Source organism: Marmota marmota, unplaced genomic scaffold, assembly GCF_001458135.2.
Source record: "Marmota marmota marmota unplaced genomic scaffold, marMar, whole genome shotgun sequence".
Classification (NCBI taxonomy): Eukaryota; Metazoa; Chordata; class Mammalia; order Rodentia; family Sciuridae; genus Marmota; species Marmota marmota.
Genome location: NW_026000243.1, coordinates 6,381,353 through 6,407,601, shown reverse-complemented (window position 1 = coordinate 6,407,601; position 26,249 = coordinate 6,381,353). Strand labels below are relative to the sequence as shown.

Here is a 26,249-nt window from a genome sequence, read left to right as displayed (position 1 = left end):
CTTCCTGTTCATTGCACTCTTATTCACAATAGCCAAGATATGGAATGAACCTAAGTGTCTATCAACTGATGAATGGATAAAGAAAATGTACTACATATACACAATGGAATACTATTTCAGCCATAAAAAAGGAAGGAAATCCTGTCATTTGTGACAACATGGATGGACCTGGAGGACATTCATGTTAAGTGAAATGAGCTTCATTCACACAGGGACTCTAAAATAAGGTTAGAGAATAGAACTGTGGTTAACAGAGGCTAGGGATGAGGACTGATGTATCATTTCTGATAAGGAATAAAATGTGGGTTGGGTGAAGGATACAAACTTTCGATTAGACAGGAAGAATAATTTCAAGAAATGTATCATATAACATGGTGCCTAAAGTTAATAATTTATTATGTACTTGAAAATTGCCCAAGTAGATGTTAGGTGTTCTCACCAAAAATAAATGGTTAAGTATGTGAGGTTATGCATATGTTAATTTGCTTGATGTAGCCATTCCACAATGTATACATATTTCAAAACATTATACACTACAAATAGATTCAATTTTCTTTTGTCAATTAAAAAAAGTATGTGTGAGTGTGTGGATATAACTCAATAGTAGAGCCCTTGCCTAGCATGTGCAAAGCCCTTGGGTTCAATCCGCAGCACTGCCAAGTGTGTGTGTGTGTGTGTGTGTGTGTGTGTGCACACGCGCGCATCTGTGTGATCCATCCTGGCCCCTTTTTGAGTCACAGGGCGAAGTCATGCAGAGCTGAGGCTGGAGGATAAGCTGAGAGCTTGTGAGTGGAGGTAACCTTGGGCTGGGCCTTACAAAACACAAGGAAAGATAATCCGAGGTCTTAAATTCACCAGTGAAATACCTTCAACCCCTAGGGCAAGAAACAAACTAAAGAGGATGAGCCAGCGAGTAAAAGCTGGAAGTCAGAAACACCTGGAACCAGGCACTCAGGAATACCAGCATGGGTGTACGTACACAGAGATCCCTGCAGTGACAGTCACAGTCAAGACAATGCAGAAAACGACGCATGAGGGCCCAGGGCAAGAGACCAAAAGCCAGCTTAGGAAACCTCCATCCAAATAAAAAAGTTGTCTGGGGTGGGGTGAGCAGGACAGAACAGCTCCTGAGGAGTTAGACTCACCTGGCACAGATCCATCCACCTTCTTACCTTGGCCACTGTGCACACTCTGGCTCATTGTCACACCACCTGTAGGAAGATCATAAAGCTGTACTGTGGGGTGGGCTGCAAGTGAAGCAGACAGCACTGTGCTGGCTTGGGACAAGCAACCTCATACAGGTAGCTAGGTGTGGTCTGTGTGAACTGGTTCTCAGAGGCCAAGTCCTTTGTCTATTCACAAGAGTTCAGAGAAAGACTGCTTTCTCTTTGTTGATTTCTATAGCAAAGAGGGCGAAGGCACTGCGTTGGCAATGTCAAAACTGCAGTCACTTTCTGATTGCTTGCATTAACGGAGAGAAGCAGGCAGCCAGATGATTGAAAACATGCAGTTCTTTCCTGTTTAACTTTGTAATGAATTATTTGATTGTTTCACAGGACTAGTAACAGGTTCTGCTTCCCAGTTCAAGCCCATGTTAAAGCTGGCCAGTATTCTCTAGGCCTGCAGCATGGCAGACTGTTAATAAGTGGCTGACCATCTGCATTATACCCTGCAGGGCACCACAGAGAAAGGACTCTGAAGGTGACCCCTGGGGAATCAAGTGTCAGAGCAAAAAAGTGAAAGAATCAGACAAGAAGGAAGGTAAAGTCCTCCTCTGAGGACATCTGGTGGCTACCTTTTTCCTATACTTATTAAAAGTAGGACATCAATTTTAATTCATTAATTAATTAATTATGTTGGTGGTAGGGATGGAACCCAGGGCTTTCTTTGCACTTACTAAGCACACACTACCATTGAGCTACATCCCAGTCCATCTGGGACATCACTTTTAAATTTAAAATCACAGAACACATCTAGCCAAATTGTTCTCAAATCTTCTTTTGTCAAAAGTTGCAAAAAAAATCATCCAAATGGACACTTAATAAAGAATAAATGGAAGGACAAATAAGAATCCAATAAAAGTGATTACCTACAGGGGATAGGACAAAAGTGTGACATGTTTTTATGCTGTTTTGACTTTTGAAGGATATAAATTTATTACCTCTTTAGGAAAGTAAAAATTTTTAGAGTTGGAAACCAAAAATGTAAAGTGGCTGACCGCGGAGATGCTCTGGTGGAGAGAGCACAGCACTCTCCTCCTTCCTCGATCCAGGGTTTTGGCACTGTTTCCATGTTCCTGCACCTGGGCCAGTGGCCTGGGCTAGTCTCATTTCATAGATGGGGAAAGAAAGCTCTGAGAGTCAGTGCTGTCTCTGGTCTCTCCTTCCACTGGACACATTCAGGTAGGGTCACATACACTCCCCAGAAGAAACAAAACACTTGATCCTTTTGAAAGATTTATTTTTAGTTAAAAAATAAAAGTTATCTTAACATATCTGCATTTGCAGCTTCAGGGTTGGCAACTTATGGAAGCAAGAAAAACAAGGCTTATCTTTTTTTGGGTCACCTGACCATTTTATAATGGGTACCAAGGCACACGTGTCTCCAAATAAACAGACGGGATTCAGAACATTTCTAATAACTCACAACTCTCTTACTCTGAACTTTTATTTTTGTCATTGTTGCCTGCGCTCATCACCCCACCCCCAGCAAAAAAAACAAAACAAAACAAACAAGAAAAAAACAACAACATTAAATTCTCTTTTAAAACTACAGAAATAAGTGCTGAGTCAGCAAGGATCCTGGGCAGGCTGCCCAAGTGCCTCCATCTCTCTTTGCTTTGATGACTGGCTGCCCAGGGGTGGCAAGGAGGGAGCAGGGGCCACCTTCCTCTGCACACTGGCATGGCGCTTGTGACAAAAACAGGCTTCTGGTACCCAGCCCCATTGCCATCAACCCAGCTAGGACAGGCAGCTCCAAAGCACTGTCTCCCTTAATCAAGGGCATCTAAGGCTACACAGCCTTCCATGAAGAGAAAGGACTAAGACAAGCAAGTCTTCCTCAGATGCTTGTGATGGAAACAGCACTGAGAACTGTGGGAGGGAGGGAGAGAGGTGGATCCCTTCTCCCCCAGTTGGTTAGAAGTATTTCTTCTCCTAGTTTCCCTGCCTTCTCTCTCTTCCCTTCTTCCCAGTCTCCCCCTTCCCCCAAAAGAGTTTTATTTTAGCTTAATGGTGGGGGTTCAGAAGAGGCTACTGGTGACTCCTGGGGCTGGCCTGGTGGCTCTGCCACCTCCAAGGGGACATCGAGTGCTTTTGGTTCCTGTGCTTCACAGGGCTCCTCCTGTCCCTGAGAGGGGTCCAGGTGCTCCTGACTCTGGGCCTGGTTGTTCAGTTTCTCTTCAGCTTCAATCTCTTCTGATGTAGGGATAGAGTTCTTCTTGGGACGACCTTTCGGCTTTGTGGGAGCTTCCTGTCCACCTTTCAGAACCTATGTGAGAGGAAAACAAGTGACTGAGTCTAAGAAATAACTCCTTCCCTCCACTCCTCTGCTCTCTAGGATGACTTTACACAGCATCTAAACCCTCTCTTAGGGCTGGCGATGTGGCTCAGTGGTACAGCACATGCTATCACATGTGAGACCCTGGGTTCAATGCAAAAAGAGAGAGAGAGAGAGAGAGAGAGAGAGAGACAGAGAGAAACTCTAAATTCTCCCTTCCCAGCAGCAAAGTTACAGGGTGTGGCAAAATGTATTCTAAACCTCTCTCTTCTGGCCTGCAAAAAGTGCTTCATTCAAGCTTGATGCATTTTTAGTCAATATCATATATTTTAGCATTTATAACATGATTATAAACTCATTAAAATCAACCTCAGTAAGGGAAAAATGAAAAATTAAATGTCAATATGGTAACTATCACACTAACAAATCAGAAGGATAATATTATTTGTGGCAAGCAGGAAAATATAAGTGTAAACAGTACAACCTTTTCAAGACAATGTAAGAATTCAAATCAAAGCCTTTAAATGTGCATCCCTTTTTTGACCCAAAGATTCCTTAGGATAAATTCTAAAAAGTCATCTAAGACTAAAACAAAGGTTGATCCACACAAATATTCATCATAATATGGGTTATAACAGCAAAAGTTGGGGTGTGTACTCATTCAGCCACATAATTGAGTAGGTAATGTAATATATCCTGAAGAAAGAATACTTGGTAACCATTACAAATATTATACAGGAGAGTGTTTAATGACATGGGAAATACTAAGAATGTGTTTTTGTGAACAACAGGTCATCAGATAAGCCTAGTTCAGTTTGGAGACAAGACAACCATATACCACCTAGTTTGCAGTATGGAAATCATGCGTAATTTTTATCTTTTTTCTTTGTGTTCTTTCTGTGTCTTCTAAATTTTCAACAAGGATCATGTATGAGTATTTTTGTTATCATGAAAAGAAAGATGTTATAAAACAGAGTCTTGTATTGTTCAGAGAAGTAGTAGGACATAGCAGAAAGTCTTGTAGCTTTGAAGGTGGGAAAACTAGGTGAAATTCTAACTCTGCCACTTACCAGCTTTGCCTATGGAAAAGCCCTTTAAAGTCTCTGAGCTTCAGTTTTCCAAACACATAAAATGGAAACAACAATGCCTTATCTCACAGACGAAAGATGAGAGTGACCAACACATACTGGATATGAGAGACCCAGAACTGTAATTGCATGGTAGATTTCCTCTGAGCAGAGCATGCCTCTTCCTGGCTGACTTCTTCTGGAATCCTGCCCTGTTCCCCTAAATAAGTCAACCTGTCTCCACCACGTACACTAGGAGTGCTTTTCATGAGATGCTGTCACTCTTGTGTTTACTTGCCTGCCCCTCACCACTAAGTCCCTGCACATAGCAGGCATTCAAAGACTGTTACAAAATGAACCAACTTTTCTCAATAAACATTTCCATAGAATTGAAAAAGGATATAAAGCATGCAAAAGCACACTCTAAATGAGCTTTGATACCATCAAAGGACTTTCACACTTATAATCCCAATTGTGACCTACCTAGGAATCCTATGAGGTAGGCAAGGATAATTTTTAAAATATTTATAATTTACTTTGAAATGTAACATTCCCTCCTCTGCTGGCTCCAAATTTCAGCTTGGTATAGTTCTGGGCAGCTACAAAAAGGGGCTTTGGGAGGACTTGGATTCAAGAGAAAATTAGGGATGAGAGATATTTTTGCTACTTATGTATAGTGTTAGTCATAACATCTGTGATAAAATACCTGAGATAAACCAACTTATAAAGAGGAAAGGTTATTTTGGCCCATAGTTTTGGAGGTTTCAGTCCATGGTCATTTGGCTCATTGCTTTTGGGCCTGTGGTAGCACAGTACATCATGGCAGGAATGTGTGGTGAAGGAATCATTCACCTTGTGGTGGTCAGAAGCAAAGAGGGAGAAACAGGAAGGATCTGGGGACCCAATGTCCCCTTCAAGGGCATGCCCTGATGATCTCACTTCCTTCCATTAAGCCACACCTCCTAAAAGTTTCACCACTTCCCAACCCAACCAAGCTGATCAGCAAGTCTTTCAGGGACATTCCAGATTCAAATTTTAGTACATGCCCCACTTAATGTTATCTTCTCCATTTGCATCTATGCTATTGCTATTATGCCTCCTTGAACGCCAATCCTGTATCTTTCTTGTGAACACCTCACTTCCAGGAACTTTCTAGGCAGTCACTAAATTATTATTAACTATGTCTCTTTCTTTCAAGAGCAGCAGAAGACCTTCAGGTGCTAAAGTTTTAACAATGATATAGTAATTCGTCAAACCATAAGCTCTTTTTTCAAAACAGCTTTGTGATATAATTCACATGTCATATATTTCATCTTTTTAAAGTGCCCAAGTCAATGACTTTTAAGATAGTCAGAATCGGGCAACAGTCAGTGTATGCAATTTCAGAATATTTTTAACATCCTGATGTCTCCCAAACTCCTTGCCCTCAGCCCTAGGCAACCACCAATCTGCCTTTTCTCTTTATAGAGAGGGCTGTTCTGAACATTTCACACAAATGGAATTGTAATACAAAGACTTCTGTAATTGGCTTCCTTCACTTGGCATCATGTTCTCAAGGTTGATCCATGTTGCAGCAAATACAGGAAAATAATACCTCATTTTATGTATATACCACATTTTGTTTATTCACTCACCAGTTGATGGACATTTGGGTTACTTCTACCTTTTGGCTAGTGTAAACAAATCTGCTATAAACGTGGGTGTGCAAGTATCTGTTTAAGTCCATGCTTTCACTTTTTAATTATTATTATTATTTTATTTATTTTTTATTCTAATTTGTTATATATGACAGCAGAATGCATTACAATTCATGTTACACATATAGAGCACAATTTTTCATATCTCTGGTTGTATACAAAATATATTCACACCATTCGTGTCTTCATACATGTACTTAGGGTAATGATGTCCATCTCATTCCATCATCTTTCCTCCCCCCATACCCGCTTCCCTTCCCACCCCTCTGCCCTATCTAGAGTTTGTCTATTCCTCTCACGCTTCCCCTTCCAACCCCATTATGAGTCAGTTACCTTATATCAGAGAAAACATTCAGCATTTGTTTTGGGGGGATTGGCTAACTTCACTTAGCATTATATTCTCCAACTCCGTCCATTTACCTGCAAATGCCATGATTTTATTCTCTTTTATTGCTAAATAATATTCCATTGTGTATATATACCACATTTTCTTTATCCATTCATCTATTGAAGGGCATCTAGGTTGGTTCCACAATTTAGCTATTATGAATTGTGCTGTTACAAACATTGATGTGGCTGTGTCCCTATAGTATGCTGTTTTTGATTCCTTTGGGTATAGACCAAAGAGTGGGACAGCTGGGTCAAATGGTGATTCCATTCCCAGTTTTCCAAGAATTCTCCATACTGCTTTCCATATTGGCTGCACCAATTTGCAGTCTCACCAGCAGTATATGAGTGTACCTTTTCCCTCACATCCTCACCAACACTTATTGTTGTGTGTATTCTTAATAGCTGTCATTCTGACTGGAGTGAGATGAAATCTTAAGAGTAGTTTTGATTTGCAGTTTTCTAATTGCTAGAGATGTTGAACATTTTTTCATATATTTGTTGATTGATTGTATATCTTCTTCTGAGAAGCGTCTGTTCAGTTCCTTGGCCCATTTGTTGAATGGGTTAGTCATTTTTTTTTTTTTTTGGTGTTTAGCTTTTTGAGCTCTTTGTATACCCTAGAGATTAGTGCTCTATCTGATGTGCGAGTGGCAAAAATTTGCTCCCAAGATGTAGGCTCTCTATTCACCTCACTGATTGTTTCTTTTGCTGAGAAGAAGGTTTTTAGTTTGAATCCATCCCATTTATTGATTCTTGATTTTAATTCTTGTGCTATAGGAGTCTTTCACACCCAGTGGAGCTGCTTTCAACATATAAATTCTACCTTGGCACATTTAGGTGCTTTCAAAAGCCTGGGCTTATGCTGAAATCAAAATCAGATACTGACTTACTTGAAAAGGAATACAGGAACCTCTTCTCCCCAGAGGTGGTTTCTGTCACCATCTATGCCTAGTGTAAACAATGCTGCTATAAACATGGGTGTGCAAATATCTGTTTAAGTCCACGCATTCACTTCTTTGGGGGTATATTTCCAGAAATGGAATTGTTGAATCACATGGCAAATCTATGATTAACATTTTTAGGACTATTTTTCCAAAGCAGCTGCACCATTTTACATTTCAACTAAAAACATGTGAGGATTCCAATTCTCTACATCCTCACCAACATTTGCTATTATGCCTTCTTGATTACAGCCATCCCAGTGGGTACAAAGTGGCATCTCATTGTGGTTTTGATCTGCACTTTCTTCCCTGATGACTAATGAAGTACAGCATCTTTTCATGCATTTACTGGTAGGTTGTATATCTTCTTTGAAGAAAGGTCTATTCAAATCCTTTACTATTCCTTCTAAATTTAGATGTCATTTTATTATTGGGTTGTAAGTGTTCTTCAAATATTCTGGACACATGTCCTTTATCAGATATAAGATGTGCAAATATTTGCTCCCACTTGGTGGGTCCTCTTTTCACTTTTTTGATAATACCCCTCACATCGCAAAGGTTTTTAATCTTGGTGTAAGCCAATTTAATATTTCTTTTGTTACTTGTGCTTTTGGTGTCATATCTAGGAAGGTTTTGTCTAATGCCAGTTCACAAATATTTACTCTTATGTTTTCTTCTAGTATTTGTATAGTTTCAGCTCTTATAATAGGTCTCTGACTCACTTTGAGTTAATTTGTGTGTGTGGCTGTGAGGACAGCCAAAGGTTCTCAATAAACATCTCCTATTAGCTGTGAATCTTTTCCATCTATTTGAATCCACCCAAAAAGCTAACACAGAGTTGTGAAGGGAACTTTAACAAGGCATAGATGCTGACAGAAACCACCTCTGGGGAGAAGAGGTCCCCCTTTTCCTTTTCAGGTAAGTCAGTATCTGATTTTGATTTCAGCATGAGCCCAGGCTTTTGAAAGCACCTAAATGCGCCAAGGTGGAATTTACATGTTGAAAGCAGCTCCACTGGGTATGAAAGAGGTTATACAAAAGTAAGTTGCCCCATGGAGTAATCAAGTTAGAGAAGGGCAGGTCTAAGGAAGCCACTTAATTGGCAAAAGAAAGTCCAGCCCAGCAATTAGAGAACACCACCCACACAGCTTGGATCGACCCCACCTGGCTATTTTCCTACAGCACGGGGAAAAAAAAAAAACCAAAACAATCAGACCATTTTCTAAATGGAATAAAACATTCCAGTGCAAGCAATAATTAGGAGATAACTACCCTCCTGGCTGCTTTCCGCATCGACCTCTGGCCCCCTGCCTTCCAGCACACCTGAGACATGCAATTATCTCACAACCGCCCTGCACCAGGAGCTGCACACATGTATGCACCCTGTGGCCCTCCTCTCAAGAGCCCTCCTCCCCAGTTATTCCTCTAGGCGATTTGTCCCCTTAGTTCAGAGAGGCTAGACAACTTATAACTCATAACACAAGAGGCCACACGCTTCCCTCTGCCCCTGGGAGCAACACCTAACATACCACCTACTTTTATTAACTATGCCTGCTGACAGCCCTCCTTCGAACTCTAAAACTAGGCATTCAAATGTTCTGTTGCTGAGGATGTCAAGATGGGACCTCCTGCCTCCTTCTGGAGGTGTTTAGGTCTGGGACAGGCAGTTTGACTAGACAGCACAGAATGTCAGTGCTGGGAGGAAACTTTTTCCTCTCTCCCTTTTCAGACAGGAAACATCTGACAGAAAGGGGTTGTCAAGGTCAAAGAGTGAGCCCAGGGAAGAGCTGGGATTTGAACACAAAAACTCTGACCATTTGAATCCAATACCCTTATCAGTACTTCATGTGCAAAAGACACGTAGAAGGTTCACTGTTTAGTCTGTGTCTAATGTTTATCTACAATTACCCAATCTCCCCTCAGACTCCAGGCAGCAGTAGGCTGCTGAACTGAGCCACTTTTTGCTTCTTTTTCTCCCTCTCTTTCTGTAGCTTTATAGAAAAGTGACAGCCATATAACTGATAACAATTTCCATAAAGCTGAGAAACAAGTTTGGATTCTCCAGCATTAACCTCCTCCCATACCATTACTGCTCACATTAGCTGACTGTCCCAGCCTGAAGATGGCATGTTCCATTACACCCCAAACGGGGCCCAAATACCAAGGCTCTGACAGACAAAAATCCAGGACAACTCTAAACCAAAAGAAAAAGCACAAGGTCTCAGAAACCTGTAAGATCTACTTTCAATTTATCTATGTTGGCCTTCAAAAATCTGGATTCTCAGCTGGGTGCAGTGGTGCACACCTATATCCCCAGCAGCTCGGGCCGTTGAGGAAGGAGGATCATGAGTTCAAAGCCAGCCTCAACAAAACTGAGGTGCTAAGCAACTCGGTGAGACCCTGTCTTTAAGTAAAATATAAAATAGGGCTGGGGATGTGGCTTAGTGATCAAATGCCCCTGAGTTCAATCCCCAGTACCGCCCCTCCCCCAGGAAAAAATATTAAAAATCTGGATTCTGTAGAGATATGCAATTTGTAGACAGATAAATAACAACAATAATGACAATAATAGCTGCATCCTGTGTTGCAAGCATCTAAATGTTTTAAAGAAATTAGCTCAGTTACTACTACAGCTCTGTGAGGTGTATGTGAGGGGATTTTACTGATGAGGCGCACTGAGGTTAAGTAACCTATCCAAGATATATAGATAGCAACCAGTAACAATGTCATGGAATTATTTGCTATCTGAAGACTTTCAATGCAAAAGATAATGATGGTGCTTAGTGTGTGGCCTACCCAAATTCTGTGAGTGGGATAGGAAGACCTATCCATTTGGATCCTCTTGAAGAAGAGAATTGTATTTTAAAGCTGAAAAAAAGACCACTAAATAATGAGACATTTTCAGCCTATTGCGAAACACTGTGGATCCTAATGGAACTAATGCCAACAGAAATGGAATAAAGGGTGAGTGTCCCATCTAATGTGCAAGATTAAATTTACTCAACCCGCTATAGGTTACAAATGCTGACCAGTCAAAACTAGTCCAAGATGCTATCTTGGTTTTGGCAGCATTGTCCTTGGCAGCTGTGTGAATAAGTCTGAGAATCAAGTGCTAATCTTTTTCCAGTTCCAATTAGGTTACTAGCCTTGAGACATCTTTATTACCCAATTATCTTTCCTTTTCCTCTCAGTACCTGAAGAGATAGCCTTGAAAGAGGTTTACCAGCAAAATATATGAAGCAATTGGATCTCAACAATGCCGTGCTGTTCTGAAGGAGGCAGAATTTAGACTTCCAACTGAACACAGTCCTTCACATCCGGCCCACATTTTGAAGTTCTTAAGCGTCCCCAAGAACTTCTGCCCCTTTTTTTCTGCCTGTGATTCCCTTTTCCACCTTCACTGAGTCTCAGTTTGGATGCTGCCTCTTGTGTGAAACACTTATTTCTCTGTTCTGACTCTGAACCCTCTGTTAGGTGTTCTTGCTGTTGCCCTGATGTGTCTGGATAATTTAAATTTCAGGTCTGTTTCCCCCACCTGACTGAGTTCCTTTTTAATTCTATTTTTTAATTGGACAGATTCATAGCTTGTCTTTGCATTTCCACTGCCCGATGCAATGAAGTGCTCAATAAATTATCCCCAATGTGAACTGAAAGCTCTTGTTTCCTAAAGGAACCTGAATTTGGTGAGTCCTGATTTTAACCCTCTCTGAGGTTAAATCTGCTGAGGTCCTTCCATCTTGACCTGGACGGCAAAGATAACCATCAACCACCAGCCCACAACTGTGCCCCAGCAGAGTGGCTGGGGAAAAACAAGTGACATCAGTGGCTCAGGCGCACGCGCCATCCTGCGCATACTGGGCGGTACTGGCAGAGCAGGCTGGCTGTCAATTCGTTAAGCATCTGACTCATGAGAAGATTGCTGATAACCAATTTGAACAATACCTCTGCTACTCAGGAGACATTGATTTCGATGACGATGATGATGATTGACGAGGAAGGAGGTGGGTGGTGGAACTCGCAGGGAAAACACTGAAAGGACTTGCCCGAAATCGGTCAGGGAGGGGCAAGCATGGGAACACGGTTGGCCTTTCTCACTCCCAAATCTGGTTCTTTCAGAGAATAATCCCCCAAAAGGTTTCCACCATAAGTTATATGTGGGTAGCCTTGTACAGTTTTTGGAATGGCTATCTAACTGAATCTCACTTGTCCTTCAATTTCAGCTTCTCTGAAATTCACTACCTCTCCTCTGAACTCATGAGCTTATTAATCTATAACAACCAGCACTTACTCAAAACGTACAACCTTACTGCTTCCCAGACCTTCTTTCTCCAACTAGATCATAAATTCCAAGACAGCTGGGGTTATATTTTATTTCATTATCTCCTATAGTGCTCAGGACAAAACTTGGTTCATAAGAGACATCAAATATATACTTATTTCATAAGATATATTATAGTTTATACATACAACTGGCTTCTGCCTTACTTCCTGTGTAATTCATGAGCCAAGTCACCTCTATTGAAAAACCCTTGCAAAAAAAATCTCAAGATCAGGTTCTCCCAGAAGGAATTATGTGACCTGCTCACAGATTCCTTTCTAGGAATATAATAGCTGCTGCTTGTTGGCTTTTCCCCTGATTTTCCCCATTCATGTTTATTTGCATTTTATTTACTCCGGGTATTTTCCCCTTCATTGCTAACAGAAAAAAGCAAGAAATAGCAGAACTAAAGGTTTAAGAAAAATATTAATAGACAAAACCATGAATTTGAGAAAAATACCTTCCACTGATTTTTTTTAAACTAAAGAGAGAGACATCTCAGTTATTTGATTATTGTGAAAAACATCATGTCCCAGCCCTTGAAACACCAGGAAATGTGGCTTCTGACCAGAGAGATTAGCAAATTAGAATTTCATAAGGAAGGCATAGTTATGCCTGGTCCATCCAGGAAGAAAGAGCCATTAAAATTCAGTGAGACTGTGAGTGAGGCCCTTGTCAGATTACATGGGTACCCAGTATCAAAGGATAGAACAGGGCTTCTTCCTTCATCCCACTCCTCCTTTCTTCTCTGGGCCTTGTTACTTGTGATTTATAGAACTGGGAAAGGTAACATTCAACTACTTTTGATATTTTGGATTTAACATGGCTTTTCAAAAAAAGACAGGAGAGGGGGATGGGAGGATAAATAATAATGAAATAAAGTTCCTCAAAATGTAGAGTCATTAGTCATTTAGTCTCGTGTAAAAATCAAAGATGAAAATGCTTATTTGCAAGACACTACAGCCATATTATGTAAGCTGTGATCATTAGACCATATGTTTCCTAATAACCTGGGTACCTGTTAACATGCCCATTCCCAGCCTTGTCACAGGCCTCTGGAATCAGAATCCTGGGAGAGGGCTTGAGCCCTGCATTTTCGCCTGTTACTCAATTGACTCTGACACCCACCAAGTTTGAGGATCCCTGCTTTAGAAGACAACAGTAGCAGAACAGATGTGCTTTCTCTGTCACTATAACCAGAGGGTACTGATTTCTATTCTTAGCTCTTGGTGGGGGAGGAAGGAAGTTATTTGAAGAGGCTAGCAGGTGGGGTTCAAACTAGCAGCTGAGAAGCTTGTGGCCTTCTTTGATTTCTAAGGAAACTGTGAAAAAGAATATCCCCCTCGTTAAGAAATCCAAGTCAAGTTCAAGCAGCCTTCCTCCTAGCCAGCATCTTAGAAACCCTTCCGTTCTCACAGCCCAAACCTTCCTGCCTCCCAACAGCCCCATGTTAAGAATTCTTCCCATCAAGATGAGCACATGGTTAGAACCACTCTCTCCTCTCTTACCATTTTCTTCCATTTCATCCTGCGGTTCTGATACCAAGTCTTCACCTGCAGCTGAGTGAGTCCCAGAGACTGGGCTAAGTCCAACCTAGAAGGCACAAGATACAAAGGAAGGATGAGGAAAATGGGAGAGGGCAAGACAGACAGACAGGGATCCTGCTAGCTCCAGGAACGTGCTACCAAAACTCAAACCTGCCCCATTAAACCAATTCTTCCTTAAAGGGTTTTCCTTTCCTTCCAAGAATCCTATGGAGGAAACTTTGGGAAACAGAGAAACAGGTGTCCACACCTAAGGACACCTGGGGCAGGACCCATGTCAGAAACATTCTCTGTTTTCCATGGACTTGAAAACATTGTCTTATTCTTTGTTTACAAGGTCCTTTTCCTAATCCAATGGTCTTTACTCTGATCCTCTACAAAATGTGAACTCTTACCCAAAATCCAAACCTGAAATTAAAGGTAAAGCATAGGTCAATGGCAATGCCATTCCTGATCCAGTTCAAGTTATAGCTCCCCTGACCTGTGTCCTCTGCCCCCTCCCACAGACCAACAATCACCACAGTGGCCCCGAGTTCTCGACTGTCCTCTAATCACTTCACAGGTTATTTCTCTCTCTAACTCAACAGCAACTCCTCCACTTTGTTTTTATCCACAAAAGTACATCTCACATTGCTAAATCTAGAACCAGTGCTCAAAAATACAGTGGCAGCCCTAAGCTGTTATAATGATTACATTGTTAAAAAAAATTAAACATTATGAAATTCCAAATGAAATGTTAATTCCTTAGCCCCTTCTGTTTTCCATGCTACTGCTCATCATGATCCTGCATTTCTTTGTGCCCTTCTGAAAAGCCCTAAAAGTCAAATCTGTTCCCAGAGAGTGTGCAGTTAGGGCAATTTGCAATAACACAGTGACCTGAGCACACACCAAGCCCCTGCTGTGTGCTATCATATATTTTTCTTTCACCACACTGTGCTGTTGGTATAATTATTCCCATTTTATAGATGACAGATTCAAGGCCTGAAGAGATATTAAAATCTCTTACAACTGTGACCAAAAGCTGCATGCAACCTGAGTTTTACAAAGGCTTAATTGAACAGTCATGTTCATTTGTGTCTGTACTGTCCGTGCCTACCTCTGTGCCACAACATCAGAGTTGAGTAGTACTGACAGACCATATGACCCATAAAGCCTGAATATTTACTACCTTGTCCTGTTCAGAAAAACTTTTCTGACCCCTGGTAGATGATCCTGGGGTAAAAGGTAGAGACAGGATTCAAATCCACTTATGTCTGACTTATGCTACCTCTTGGACAAGGGCTTGTTCCCACTCATAATAATTTTGTACAAGTTGGATCTGTCAAAGGGAAGTGCAGGGAAGCTATACCTTAGGGAAGAATAAACAACCCAAGTGGAGAAAATGGAATGAGAAGGGAAAGTTTGTAGCTAAGCTCCCAGCCTCAGTCTTGCTCAATATGTGGATAAGAGTGGAGGTCTACTTGAGCACCAACAGGAAGGACCACCTCCTGAGTCAACATCAGCCACCTTCCTGCAGCTCCAAGCCTGCTCTGTGTAAAGCAGCTCAGGCAGTGACCACTATTTTTTTTTAACCACTACTTTTTGAAGGTCCCCAGGTTCCTAAAAATCCACTTGTGGATTTAAGGCCCACTGTTTCCCACAAGCCTGAGCCATGGGGAGCCTCAGATGCAAGTTCTCAGTTGCAACCTTCTCTACCTGATCAGATCTAACCATCTGCAGCACCCATGGGTACTGGCCAATGAAGGTTCAGGATGGTAACTCAGGTGCTAGCTACCTAGCCCCCCTTGTTCTGCCCAGAGTGCACAAATTAAGTCTCTTATAATAAAAATGGAGCCTGCCTTCAAGGGACTTCAGAGCTTGTCTTAAATCTTTATTCACATGTAGCCAGTCATTCCTGTAGAGGGACTACCAGCAGCCAATAGTTTTATTGGAAGTAATTAACAGACTGAAGCCAATAAATTCCCAGCACCAACAAAACTTAGCTCTTCCAGTTAAGAAGCACTGCATCCCAATCAGTCATTCATTAAGAACCAAGAATCCAGGAGGGCCATCCCACAGACTTCAGGTCTCCAGGGCCTTTCAGGGTTCTGTGGTGCCTTCCCCAGTGTGGGTCACCTGAGGCCATCAGGTGCATTAGTCAATGGAAGATTCACAGTACTGCCACTGCATTAGCAAATGGTGTTAGCTCACTTGGGAAAAATGCATCCTTGACTCACTCCTGGCTACAGAAACACACTTCACTGTCATCAGCTTTCTCTCATTACCTGCCACCGTTACAAATTCTCACTTCCCTGCATATTCGCTTAAATGAAGTCACCTAGGAAACTAGAGAAACAAACACAGAGGAGGAGGGCAGGAGCTGTGGGAGGAGGGAGCGCTCATGGCCCTGGTCACGTAGGGAGGTAAGGAACATCAGAGAGGGCGGGTTCAGGCCAGTCAGATGGTGTCCTCCTCCCCAGGCAAGTGAATCAATCTTGTGTAGGTCACCTAAGAGATGCCTGGGCAGGTATCAGGAAGTCCCAAGAGGTTTATTAAAACTAACATTTCTGTAAAAACATTCTCTGGCTTCTGAAACATAAGCCTAAAATTTTACACATGTATGCTGAATCTCCTAACTAATGATGCCCACGTATTCTGGCTGCACAAGTCTATGAGGCTCCCTGTTACCTGCTGAGGGGATCAAAACAGTCACTAATATTGGGGAACCCCAGTTAGTAATCACCAATTCACAGTCCTGTCTCCACTGTCCACCCAAAATGTGCACATCCCAAACAGAGCTCCATTTTTTCCATCAAACCCAACCTGTCCACAGCCCTCCCACTTCAGTGAACAGCATCCCTATTTACTGATAATACTTGCAGAGAGTCCCCTCCTTGCATACTCACCTGTCTGGGGTGGACAAGTACTTCTGTTTCTGGAATTTCTTTTCCAGGCCCATGAGCTGCAGCTCAGTGAAGATGGTTCGACTGCGTCGGGGCTTCTTCTGCCGGGGCGTGGGCTGCTCTGTCTCCGACTCACTGCTGGCTAGAGCCTCACCACCAGGGCCCTCAGCAGAGGCAACCTTTGTGGCTGGGTGGTGGGATAACACAGGGGTGATTCCCGGGGTGGTGGGGACCAGGTGTGAGATGACCGTGGGCTGTCGGGTGATCACCGAGAGGAGAGGATATGCCCGAAGGGAAGGGGAGCCTGCAAGACAAACAGGGAGGAAGGTCACTGCCAGGAACAGGAAGCAGAAAGATGCTGGGAACCCAAAAAGGACCACTTGCTGAGACCTGTCTGATGGTAAGGTCTCCTTCCCATGTGTAGATGTAATGAGGAAGGGGTGCAGAGAAAGCAACTCGAGACCTACAGCTGCAGGGTGGGCAGGCATCAGGGAGATGTGCTCAGCTTGATGTATGAAAACATCCATTTCCCTCTCAGCCAAGAAGAGGTTCCTGCAAGTGCTCTGGTTTAAAGTAAACCCATTCCCGACCTCTTAAATTCTGGTTTCATGGATACAGGTCAATAGCAGCAGCAGATGAAAAGAAGTAGTCAGAAAAAGCTAGAAATGCACACTTCTGAATTCCAAAGTAGATGTAGTCCTAGAAAGGTTAAGTGACTTGCTAAAGATAAACAACTAGGAAAAATCAGATTGAAGGAGACAGACTAAGTTCTGGTTTTTTGATCCTGTCCTGCTAGCACTGCATCATGAATCACTTGGATAAAACCTTTAAAGGAAGGGGACAAAGAGATTTTAATTCATATAAAAACTTAGCTTAACTATGACTAGCTGCCTACAGCACTGTGTTTAAGAGGGTCCTCAGGCAGGGTCAGAGCTTAGCTGAGGGAAGAATGGTGAGGCTGATCAACAAGGTCTGCCATAAACATGCAGGGGGACAGTGGTATGGTGCCACTCCTGCTTAAGGAATTTCAAAGCAAGAGTATTTTTCCTTCCAACAATAAATCTTTAAAGTTCACAGAAGACCTCTTTCTTTTCATTATTTAACAGCATCAAGTTTTAAATGTCTTGATCATGATTTATGTACCATTTTGTCCCTTTGGTCCTCAGTTTTGTCATATGAATAGTGAATAAGAAAAGCTACTTCCAAGGAAGACTTCAAACACTAATACACTCATGCCAAAAAAGTACCCATCTTCCCATTGTTTGAGAGTTGATTAAAATTAAAAGACACAGGGCTGCCCTGGCAATGGACTTCAAGGACAAGATCACAAGAGCCAACCAACATCCATATTGGTTTGGACTGAAACTGACTAACATCATAGAAGCCTCCGGGAGCTACTTGTGAACCAGAGGTTCTTTCTGGCTTGGCATTGCTCTTCTAATTCATTCCCATATCTCTGTTCTGGATGCCAGTCTTACTTATTAAAACAGATAAAACTTTTTCTTGTTCTTTGAGTATCCTTCTAGCAAGCCCAGAAGAAACCACAAAGTTGTTAAATAGCGATAAATCACCAAATGCTACAACTTCCATTAACTCTCCAGCCAACTCTGAAACTTGAGGTTTTGTGTTATGGATTCTTTTGTTTAAAAATCATCTGGGGAATACTACTTTATAGCAAGAAAACTAGGATATGGGGCTTGTGGTTTTAGATCTCTCAGCATACAACGTGAGTTGACATCAAGTGAAAAAAAAAATCTCTGAAAGCTTCTTACACAGGCAGAGGGTATTTCTCATCTCAAATCTCGTTACTCCTTTAAGTTTGCCATTTCTTTCAGAATGGATTTTATCAGACCAGTTTATAATCTAGAAACTCAGGAGTTTACCAGGCTAGGAAATGGCTAACTGCTATAAGAAAGGCTTTTTATCACCTTTCTCTTTTGTAATCTTTTTTGGCTTAACATGGAATACTATTTTGAAAATGTGGTAATATCTAGTGTTAGCAAGGATGTAGGGAAATAGACACTCATATATTGTTGGTAAGGGTGTAAAATAGTGTAATCTTTTTTAAGAGGAGAAACTAAGCAGCATCCCATCTACACATCCATCTGCCCATCCATCCACCCATCCATTCATCTACCCATCCACCCATCCATCCACCCATGCATCTAGCGTGCCAGCCATCTACCTACCATCCACCTATCCATCCATTTACCTGCTCATCCACCTATCTATCCATCCATCCATCTGCCCACCTATCCACTCACCTATCCACCACCCATCTGCCCAGCCAGCTAGGCAGCCTGGCAACCATCCATCTACCACCCACCCACCCATCCATCCATCCACCCGGCCCACCAGCCATCCACTTACCATCCACCAGTCCATCCATCTACCCATTCATCCACCTATCTTTCCATCCATCTACCCATTCATCCACCTATCTTTCCATCCATACACCCAGCCAGACAGACAGACTGCCAGTCATCCACTAATCCAGCCAGATATTAACAGGCAATTCGATAGCTTGAGTTCTACTTGCCTATGTGTACAAAGACTTATAGACAAGCATATTCACTGCATCCTGGCTTATAATAGTGAAAAAGAGGACATGACTCACATATCTATTAACAGGAAAATGATGAAAAACAAGTGGTATATTTATGGAATGAACTAAAATGTAGCCATTAAAAAGAAATATCTATATAAAGTAATATAAGTAGATAAGTACATATATAAACTAATATAAGAATCTATCTAAAATATATCATTAAGATAGAAAAAAGTATGATGTAAGTCAATTTGCATTATCATAAAAAGAACGTGTGTGTCTGCATTTATAAATGCATTTTTTAAAGCTCAGAAAACCAGTTACCAATCTATTAACAGTGATAACCTCTGAGAAAGTGGTGGAAGTAAAATAGATGAAAAGGAGTCTACATATAATGATCTCATCTTGTGTTCAATCCTGCCAGAAATATTTACTGAGCATCTTCTATGGGCTATACTCTGCTCTGGAAGCTGGGGATACAGCAATGAATAGGGTAAAGTTCCACCTATAGGGAGCTTACAGTTAAATAGAGATGTCAGACAACAAACAAATAAAAAATAATATAATGCCAGAGAGTGATAAATTCTATGAAGAAAAAGTGCAGTGAAATGTGAAGATGGGCAAGTAAGGGGGAAGGCAGGTACTTGAGAGAGAGGTGCCGGAAGACCTCTGTGAAAAGGTGGTCTTTCAGCAGGTCTGTGCCTCTCTGCACAATAGAGCCTTGAGAAGATACAGGGATGAGTTCCCCAGGAGAGGACCACCACACGCCAAGCCCTCCAGGGGGAACAAGCCTGGCTTCAAAAAATAGCCAAAAAGCAGAAATAAGAAAGGGCAGAAGTTTCAGGATAGAAATTCTGGAGCAATCTTCTAAAGTTAGCTCATGAGGGTCAGGGCAAACAACTGATTCGGAAAAAAAAAAAAAAATCACTGGCGAGAGTTGAGCCAGGGAAGGACATGATCTGATTTATGTCTGTAACAAGCCTTGCTGCTACTGTGTGGCTGGGACTTCAGGAAAAGAGTGAAGGGCAAGAAACCAGCAAGGAGGCCAGGCCATATTCCAGGCTAGAGAGGCAGCGACAGTGGCATGAGAGGCAGTCAGATTCAGGGTATATTTTACAGTTTGAGTGAGGAGAATTTGTAGAAGGACTGAATGTTGTTGGGGGCGGGGGATATTGGGCAATGGCTAGGATTTTGGCCTTATTGCTGGAGGAATGGAGATGTACCTCAGTAAGATAAGAAAGGTTGGACAAAGAGCAAGATTGAGTAGGAAAACCAAGATTTTTGTGTCAGACAACTTGTTATTATACATCCTGGATGTGTGGAGGAGGCAGCTGGATAAACCAGTCTGGAGTTTGGGGATAGAGAGGGGTTGGACACAGCTTTGACTCATGGAGTGTATGTGGCATTTTGAGCCATGGGATTGCGTGAGATCACCTAGGGAGTGAGTGGAAGAAAGAATAAGTGATCCAAGGATCTAGGCCTGGGGCACACCCACCTCTGAGGTCATAAGGAGGAAGAAGAGCCAGTCTTCCTGCCTGAGAAGGAGAGAACAGAGAAGCAGGAGTAAAGCCATCATACCCCCGTGCCCCAATACCCAATGATACTTGGGTATTATTTACATTTTGTAACATCTATGTTATTTTTTTAACTTGAAAAAAAGGAAAGGGGCTGGGGGTGCAGCTCAGTGGCAGAGCACCTGCCTCACATGCACAAAGCCCTGGGTTCATCCCCAGCACCACACACACACACACACACACACAAAAAAAAAAGATTAAATGAGCTTTAAGGTTTTGAGTTTCATTTTCTTTCTAAAGCTCTAATAGAAGTTCAATTTGTCAAAAAAGAATTATCATTTACTAACCCTTGAACCTACACATAGTTAAAACTTCTAAAAAGCTGGGCAAAGAAAACTAATGTAAAAATCCTTGAAATGGAATATAAAATATGTTTAAATTTCTAACACCACTAGTAAAACATATATTGCATGTTCTCTTGGGTAAAAGGGACTCTTAGTCACTTCTAAATCAAAGAATCTAAAGCATTTATTTTTCTTCATGTTGGGAGACATTTGGGTTCTCATGCTACATAGAATCACACCCTTTTCTTTCACACCCTTTTCTTTCAAATAAACTTGGTTCAATGTGGAGAAATTATAGTCTTTTCTACAAATGGTGCTAGAAAAACTGTACATCCATACAGAAAAAAAAAGGCTTACACATCACAAATTATTATATTTTTTTAATCAAACAAAATGGGTCACAGAGCCCAATGTAAACTGAAACCTGTAAAACTTTCAGAAGGAAATCTTGTGACTTTGGGTCAGGCAAAGAATCTTAGCTATAATACCAAAAGCACATGCATAAAAGAAAAAAGGCAAACTGATCTTCACCAAAATTGACAACCTCAGTGGCTCAGGAGCCTGAGGCAGGAGGATCAAAAGTTCAAAGCCAGTCTCAGCAACTTAGTGAGACCCTATCTCTAAATAAAAAATAAAAAGGGCTGGGGATGTGGCCCAGTGATTAAGCACCTCTGGGTTCAATCCCTGGTACAACACAACAACAAAAATTAACATTCTTTTCCCTGAAAAAGATACAATTAAGAAAATGAAAAAATAAGCTATAGAGTAGCTATATTTTTGCAAATTTCACAACTGCCAAATGATTTCTATCCAGAATATAGATATTAAAAAAAACTCTCAACGCAGGACAATTAAAAATAACCCCATAAAAATGTGCAAAAGTTTTTTTTTAATTTTTTTAGTTGTAGATGAACATAATATCTTTATTTTATTCATTTATTTTTATGTGGTGTTGAGGATTGAGCCCAGTGCTAGTAGATGAACATAATATCTTTATTTTATTCATTTATTTTTATGTGGTGTTGAGGATCGAGCCCAGTGCTAGGTAAGGGCTCTACCACTAAGCTACAACCCCAACCCTGTGCAAAAGTTTTTGAAAGACACTTCACCAAAGAAGTTATATAGAGAGCAAATAAGCACAGTGAAAGATGCTTAAGATGATTAGTCATTAGGAAAATAAAACCACAATGAGATCCACTACACATCTGCCAGCATGGTCTAAAATGTTCTATAAACTGATCATATCAAGCACTGGCAATGATGGAGAGCAACTGGAACTCTCGTCATTGCTGGTGGGAATGCTTTTAAAACAGTGCAACCTTTTTGTAAAGAGAGTTGGCAGTTTCTTATGAAGTTAACCATGCAGACACCATATGAATCAGCAAAACCAACCCATAGTGAAAACACAAAAACCTATATGCAAATGTTTACAGCAGCATTATTAGTAATTACCCCAAACTGGAAACAATCCAGTATTCCTCCACCGGGGATGGATAAACAAAATGTAGCATATTCATATGATGAAATATTACTCAGAAACAAAAAGGGATAAAGCTGTGGATAAACACATCATTGTGGCTAAATCTCAAATGCTCATGAAAAGAAAAAGAACTGGGCTCAACAGCCAGTTGATTATGAGATATCATTTACATGACATTCCAGAAAAGGCATAACTAGAGATGGAGAACCGACTGCCAGAGGCAAGGGGTGAGGTAGTATAAGGGAATTGGTGGGGTGGGGTGCTGAGACTGTTTTGTATCTTGATTAAGGTAGTGGTTATGCAGCATTTTACATTCATCAAAGCATATCTGTGTATTAAAATGGTGAGCTTTTACTAAATCAAAGGAAATGAAAAACTATTAATAATGTTTTTAGGCAACTTTTATTTCTAAATATTCTCAGATGCTATGATTTTATATAGAAAGAAATTTCTTATGGTTTTTTTTTTTTTCTGTGTTGGCGATCAAACCCAAGGCTTCACACATGCCAACCAAGTTCTCTACCATCGAGCCACACACCCACCCCTTATTAAGTATTTTAGCTATTTTGTTTTATTACCAAAGTAACACACATTTGTTATAAAAGAAATCCAAAACAATTCAGAAATATACAAAGAAAATTCTCTTTACTCTTTTCAACCCCAAATCTTAAGAGATAAACTTACAGAATTGTTCCTGTTCATACAAATAAAAATGTTTCAAATCTAGTAATATGTATGTTAATTTAGTACAATTACGTTTATTTTGTAAAATGTGTTGCTTTATTTTTTTCTAAGTGAATAAACAATAATTCTAACACCACATCTTGACTAGTCCCGTGACTTAACATGCCAAGTTTAAGATACAGTAAATCCCCAAAGAAATGAACTTGGAAATTTTTGCTTATCAGAATTTGAGGAGTCTTCTAGGGGAATTTTTTTTAAGAGAGAGAGAAAATTTTAATATTTAATTTTTAGTTTTTGGCGGACACAACATCTTTGTTTATATGTGGTGCTGAGAATCGAACCTGGGCCTCACTCATGCTAGGCAAGCGCGCTACCGCTTGAGCCACACCCCAGCCCCTCTAGGGGAATCTTTATTGCCAGAATCCTGAGAATCTCTTGCTCTCTAGAAGAGCCCAACTGGGGAGAGAACCACCCCTGCAAAGGGCTGCCTCATGGGAGTGGGTGGGTGGAAGGCACAAAAAGTGGCCCAATGTAGAAGGGAAGAAAGGATGAGAGAGAGTCAGGAAGCCACATGAACCACCAAGAGGGATCTATCTGAGGCTGTCATGAGTCTACAACTTTGGAGGAAGTGGAAGCTCTTCAGAGAGAGTTTCTGGCAACATTTTTAGAGGAGTATACTGTGCAAAATCCATGAAAATATGGGATAAAGATCATATCCAAAGCTTCTATAAACACATTTCTATTATCTTTGAATAAAATGTGGTACATACACTGACCCACATGGGGCCCTAGAGATTACATTGTGTGTATAGGTCCTTCTAGATTCTGTTCTTTTCTACTGAACCAACATATAATTCTATTATAAGACCACTCTAATCATTGTGGGTTCTTTAGGGAGTTCTATTATCTGAAAGAACAAGTCCCCCCTCTTTATTCTTTTTACAACACTTTCTTGGCTATAGTTATTCACTTATTTTTCTGGTTGACTTTAGAATCAATGTATTAGGCTCTTTATAAAAGCAAACCCCACTAAAAAAAAAAAGGATAAGAATTACACTAGCCATTTGGATTACTTTAGGAAAAGATAAGTCTTTTGATAATCCTGTCCTCTGGTAGTTTGAAAATACATCGCTGGTTATTTAAAAATGGTTTTGGAGATTTATGTAATTTGGTCCCATAAAGATTAAACCTAATGAAAACAGTGCAACCTTTTTGTAAAGAGAGTTGGCAGTTTCTTATGAAGTTAACCATGCAGACACCATATGAATCAGCAAAACCAACCCATAGTGAAAACACAAAAACCTATATGCAAATGTTTACAGCAGCATTATTAGTAATTACCCCAAACTGGAAACAATCCAGTATTCCTCCACCGGGGATGGATAAACAAAATGTAGCATATTCATATGATGAAATATTACTCAGAAACAAAAAGGGATAAAGCTGTGGATAAACACACCATTGTGGCTTAAAACTTAACATACACACACACACACACACAACTTCTGATAAATTATAGTGATTTAAGGCAACATCAGAATCACCAAAGTCTATAGTTCCAAGAGTCTTACTTAACCCAACATTCTGGTGCAAATTCAGTGACAAAATCACACTTTCCCCCTATCAGCTGAGAGAACTCACCTGAATTGCGGACACACACACAAAGCCTCTATGATGCCAAAAAATATTTTGGGTTTCAGGAGGGCCACCATTGCAAATGAATACAATGACAGCATTTATAATCAATAAATATAACATCATATAAAGTATAATTTCACTAACTTGGGTTCCAGATATTTGTCATGTGCCTCTAAGATTGGGAAAGAATAATTATGGCTGGAATAAGAGTCAGTGGGTCACAATCATGTGACAAAACACTGAATCTCCTGGAAGGCAAACCCACAGGATGCAGAAAAATGAGACAAAATATACTTTAGCCAGCTGTTTCTTGTCTCTCCACGTTTTAATATGTGAGCAGGTTTTCGACAAAATAGCTTTAGCCCAGAGCTTTAATTTCACAAAGCACTTGCACATTACCCCTTCCCATATTCCCACCAAAGCCCTGACTTATCCATATATCTTTCTGTGCTAAAACCCAATCAAACCTCAGTTTTTAAAAATAGAGAAAAAATGAAAATCAATGCATAATTCCCAGGAATTATCACTATGTGAAAATGTTGACTGAAGACAGCTGCTCCTCTACTCTGGATCATTTACATATACTTGTGAAATTGAAACACATTATCTGCTACTGAGAGGGAGTGATGATGATAATAAACCAGAGACACTGTTTAAACAAACACGTTTCCAGTTGACAAAAAGTAGTGTAAACATGACCACACTGAATTAATTTTCTAAGAGTTGTTTTTCTGCAGCCAATCCCCTTAACCAATGTTTTGCTATAGGATAAATATCACATAACTGTGTGTATCAGGTACCTAGAAATACTTCCCTGCCAAATGTTTGGCCTTTTTAAAAATCTGTTCTTAGATCTTAAAACCTGAGTACATTAGTGGTTGGCTGATGTCGAGGAACATGCAGGGGGCTTAGGGAGACGTGGGACATTTGGTGGACTAAATGCAGCACAGTCATCCTTCACATAGGTTTTTGCCTCTGTGAATATAACTAACCTCAGAATGAAATTATTTTTTAAAAAATCACCTCTGTGCTAAATGCATACAAATTCTTCCCCTTATCATTCCCTAAATGATAAAGTATGACAACTATCTACACAACATCTTCATTGTGTTATATATGATTAATCTAGGATTGATTTGAAGTTCCTGGGAGGATGTGTCCAGGTTCTATGCAAATACTATGTCATGTTATATAAGAGACTTAAGTGTCCATGAGTTTTGGTATCTGCAGAGAGAAAGTGTCCTAAAACCAATCCCTCATGGATACCAAAGGATGACTGTATTTTCTGATTCTGTAAACTATATGTAAGCTCTAGCATGTGAGTGCACTTGGGCCAGGCACATGCATCATATTCAGGGTAACTGATTCCTGGCACATCACCTCAGTTTATGTCCTATTTCACAGTAGAAGCCAGTCCCCTTCAGCTACATCTGTACTTGAACTTCAGAGCTATTTTAATCAGCTTTTGCATCACTGTGACCAAAACACCTGAAAAGAACAACTTAAAGGAGGAAAAGTTTATTTGGGGTTCATACTTTCAGAGGTCTTAGTTGATAGATGGCTGACTCCATTACTCTGAGTCCAAGGTAAGTCAGCATATCCTGGAGAAAGGGCCCAGTTGAGGGGAAGAAAACTGCTCAGCTCATGGTGACGTCAGGAAGTGGTGAGTGAGAGAGAGAGAGAGAGAGAGAGAGAGAGAGAGAG

The 26,249-nt window shown here is 40.8% G+C and overlaps 1 protein-coding gene across 2 annotated transcripts in view; it reads right to left on the bottom strand.

The window, feature by feature from the left end:
- Nucleotides 1-2,443: 2,443 nt before the first annotated feature.
- Barx2 (BARX homeobox 2) overlaps nt 2,444-26,249 on the bottom strand; it is a 74,529-nt gene continuing 50,723 nt past the window's right edge. For both annotated transcript variants that reach the window (XM_015499130.2, XM_048796065.1), the window contains exons 2-4: nt 16,341-16,641; nt 13,420-13,504; nt 2,444-3,489 (exon numbers count right to left, since the gene is read on the bottom strand). In XM_015499130.2, coding sequence (XP_015354616.1) covers nt 3,223-3,489; nt 13,420-13,504; nt 16,341-16,641 — 653 coding nt within the window. In that variant the 3' untranslated portion in view covers nt 2,444-3,222. The remainder of the gene's footprint in view (nt 3,490-13,419; nt 13,505-16,340; nt 16,642-26,249) is intronic.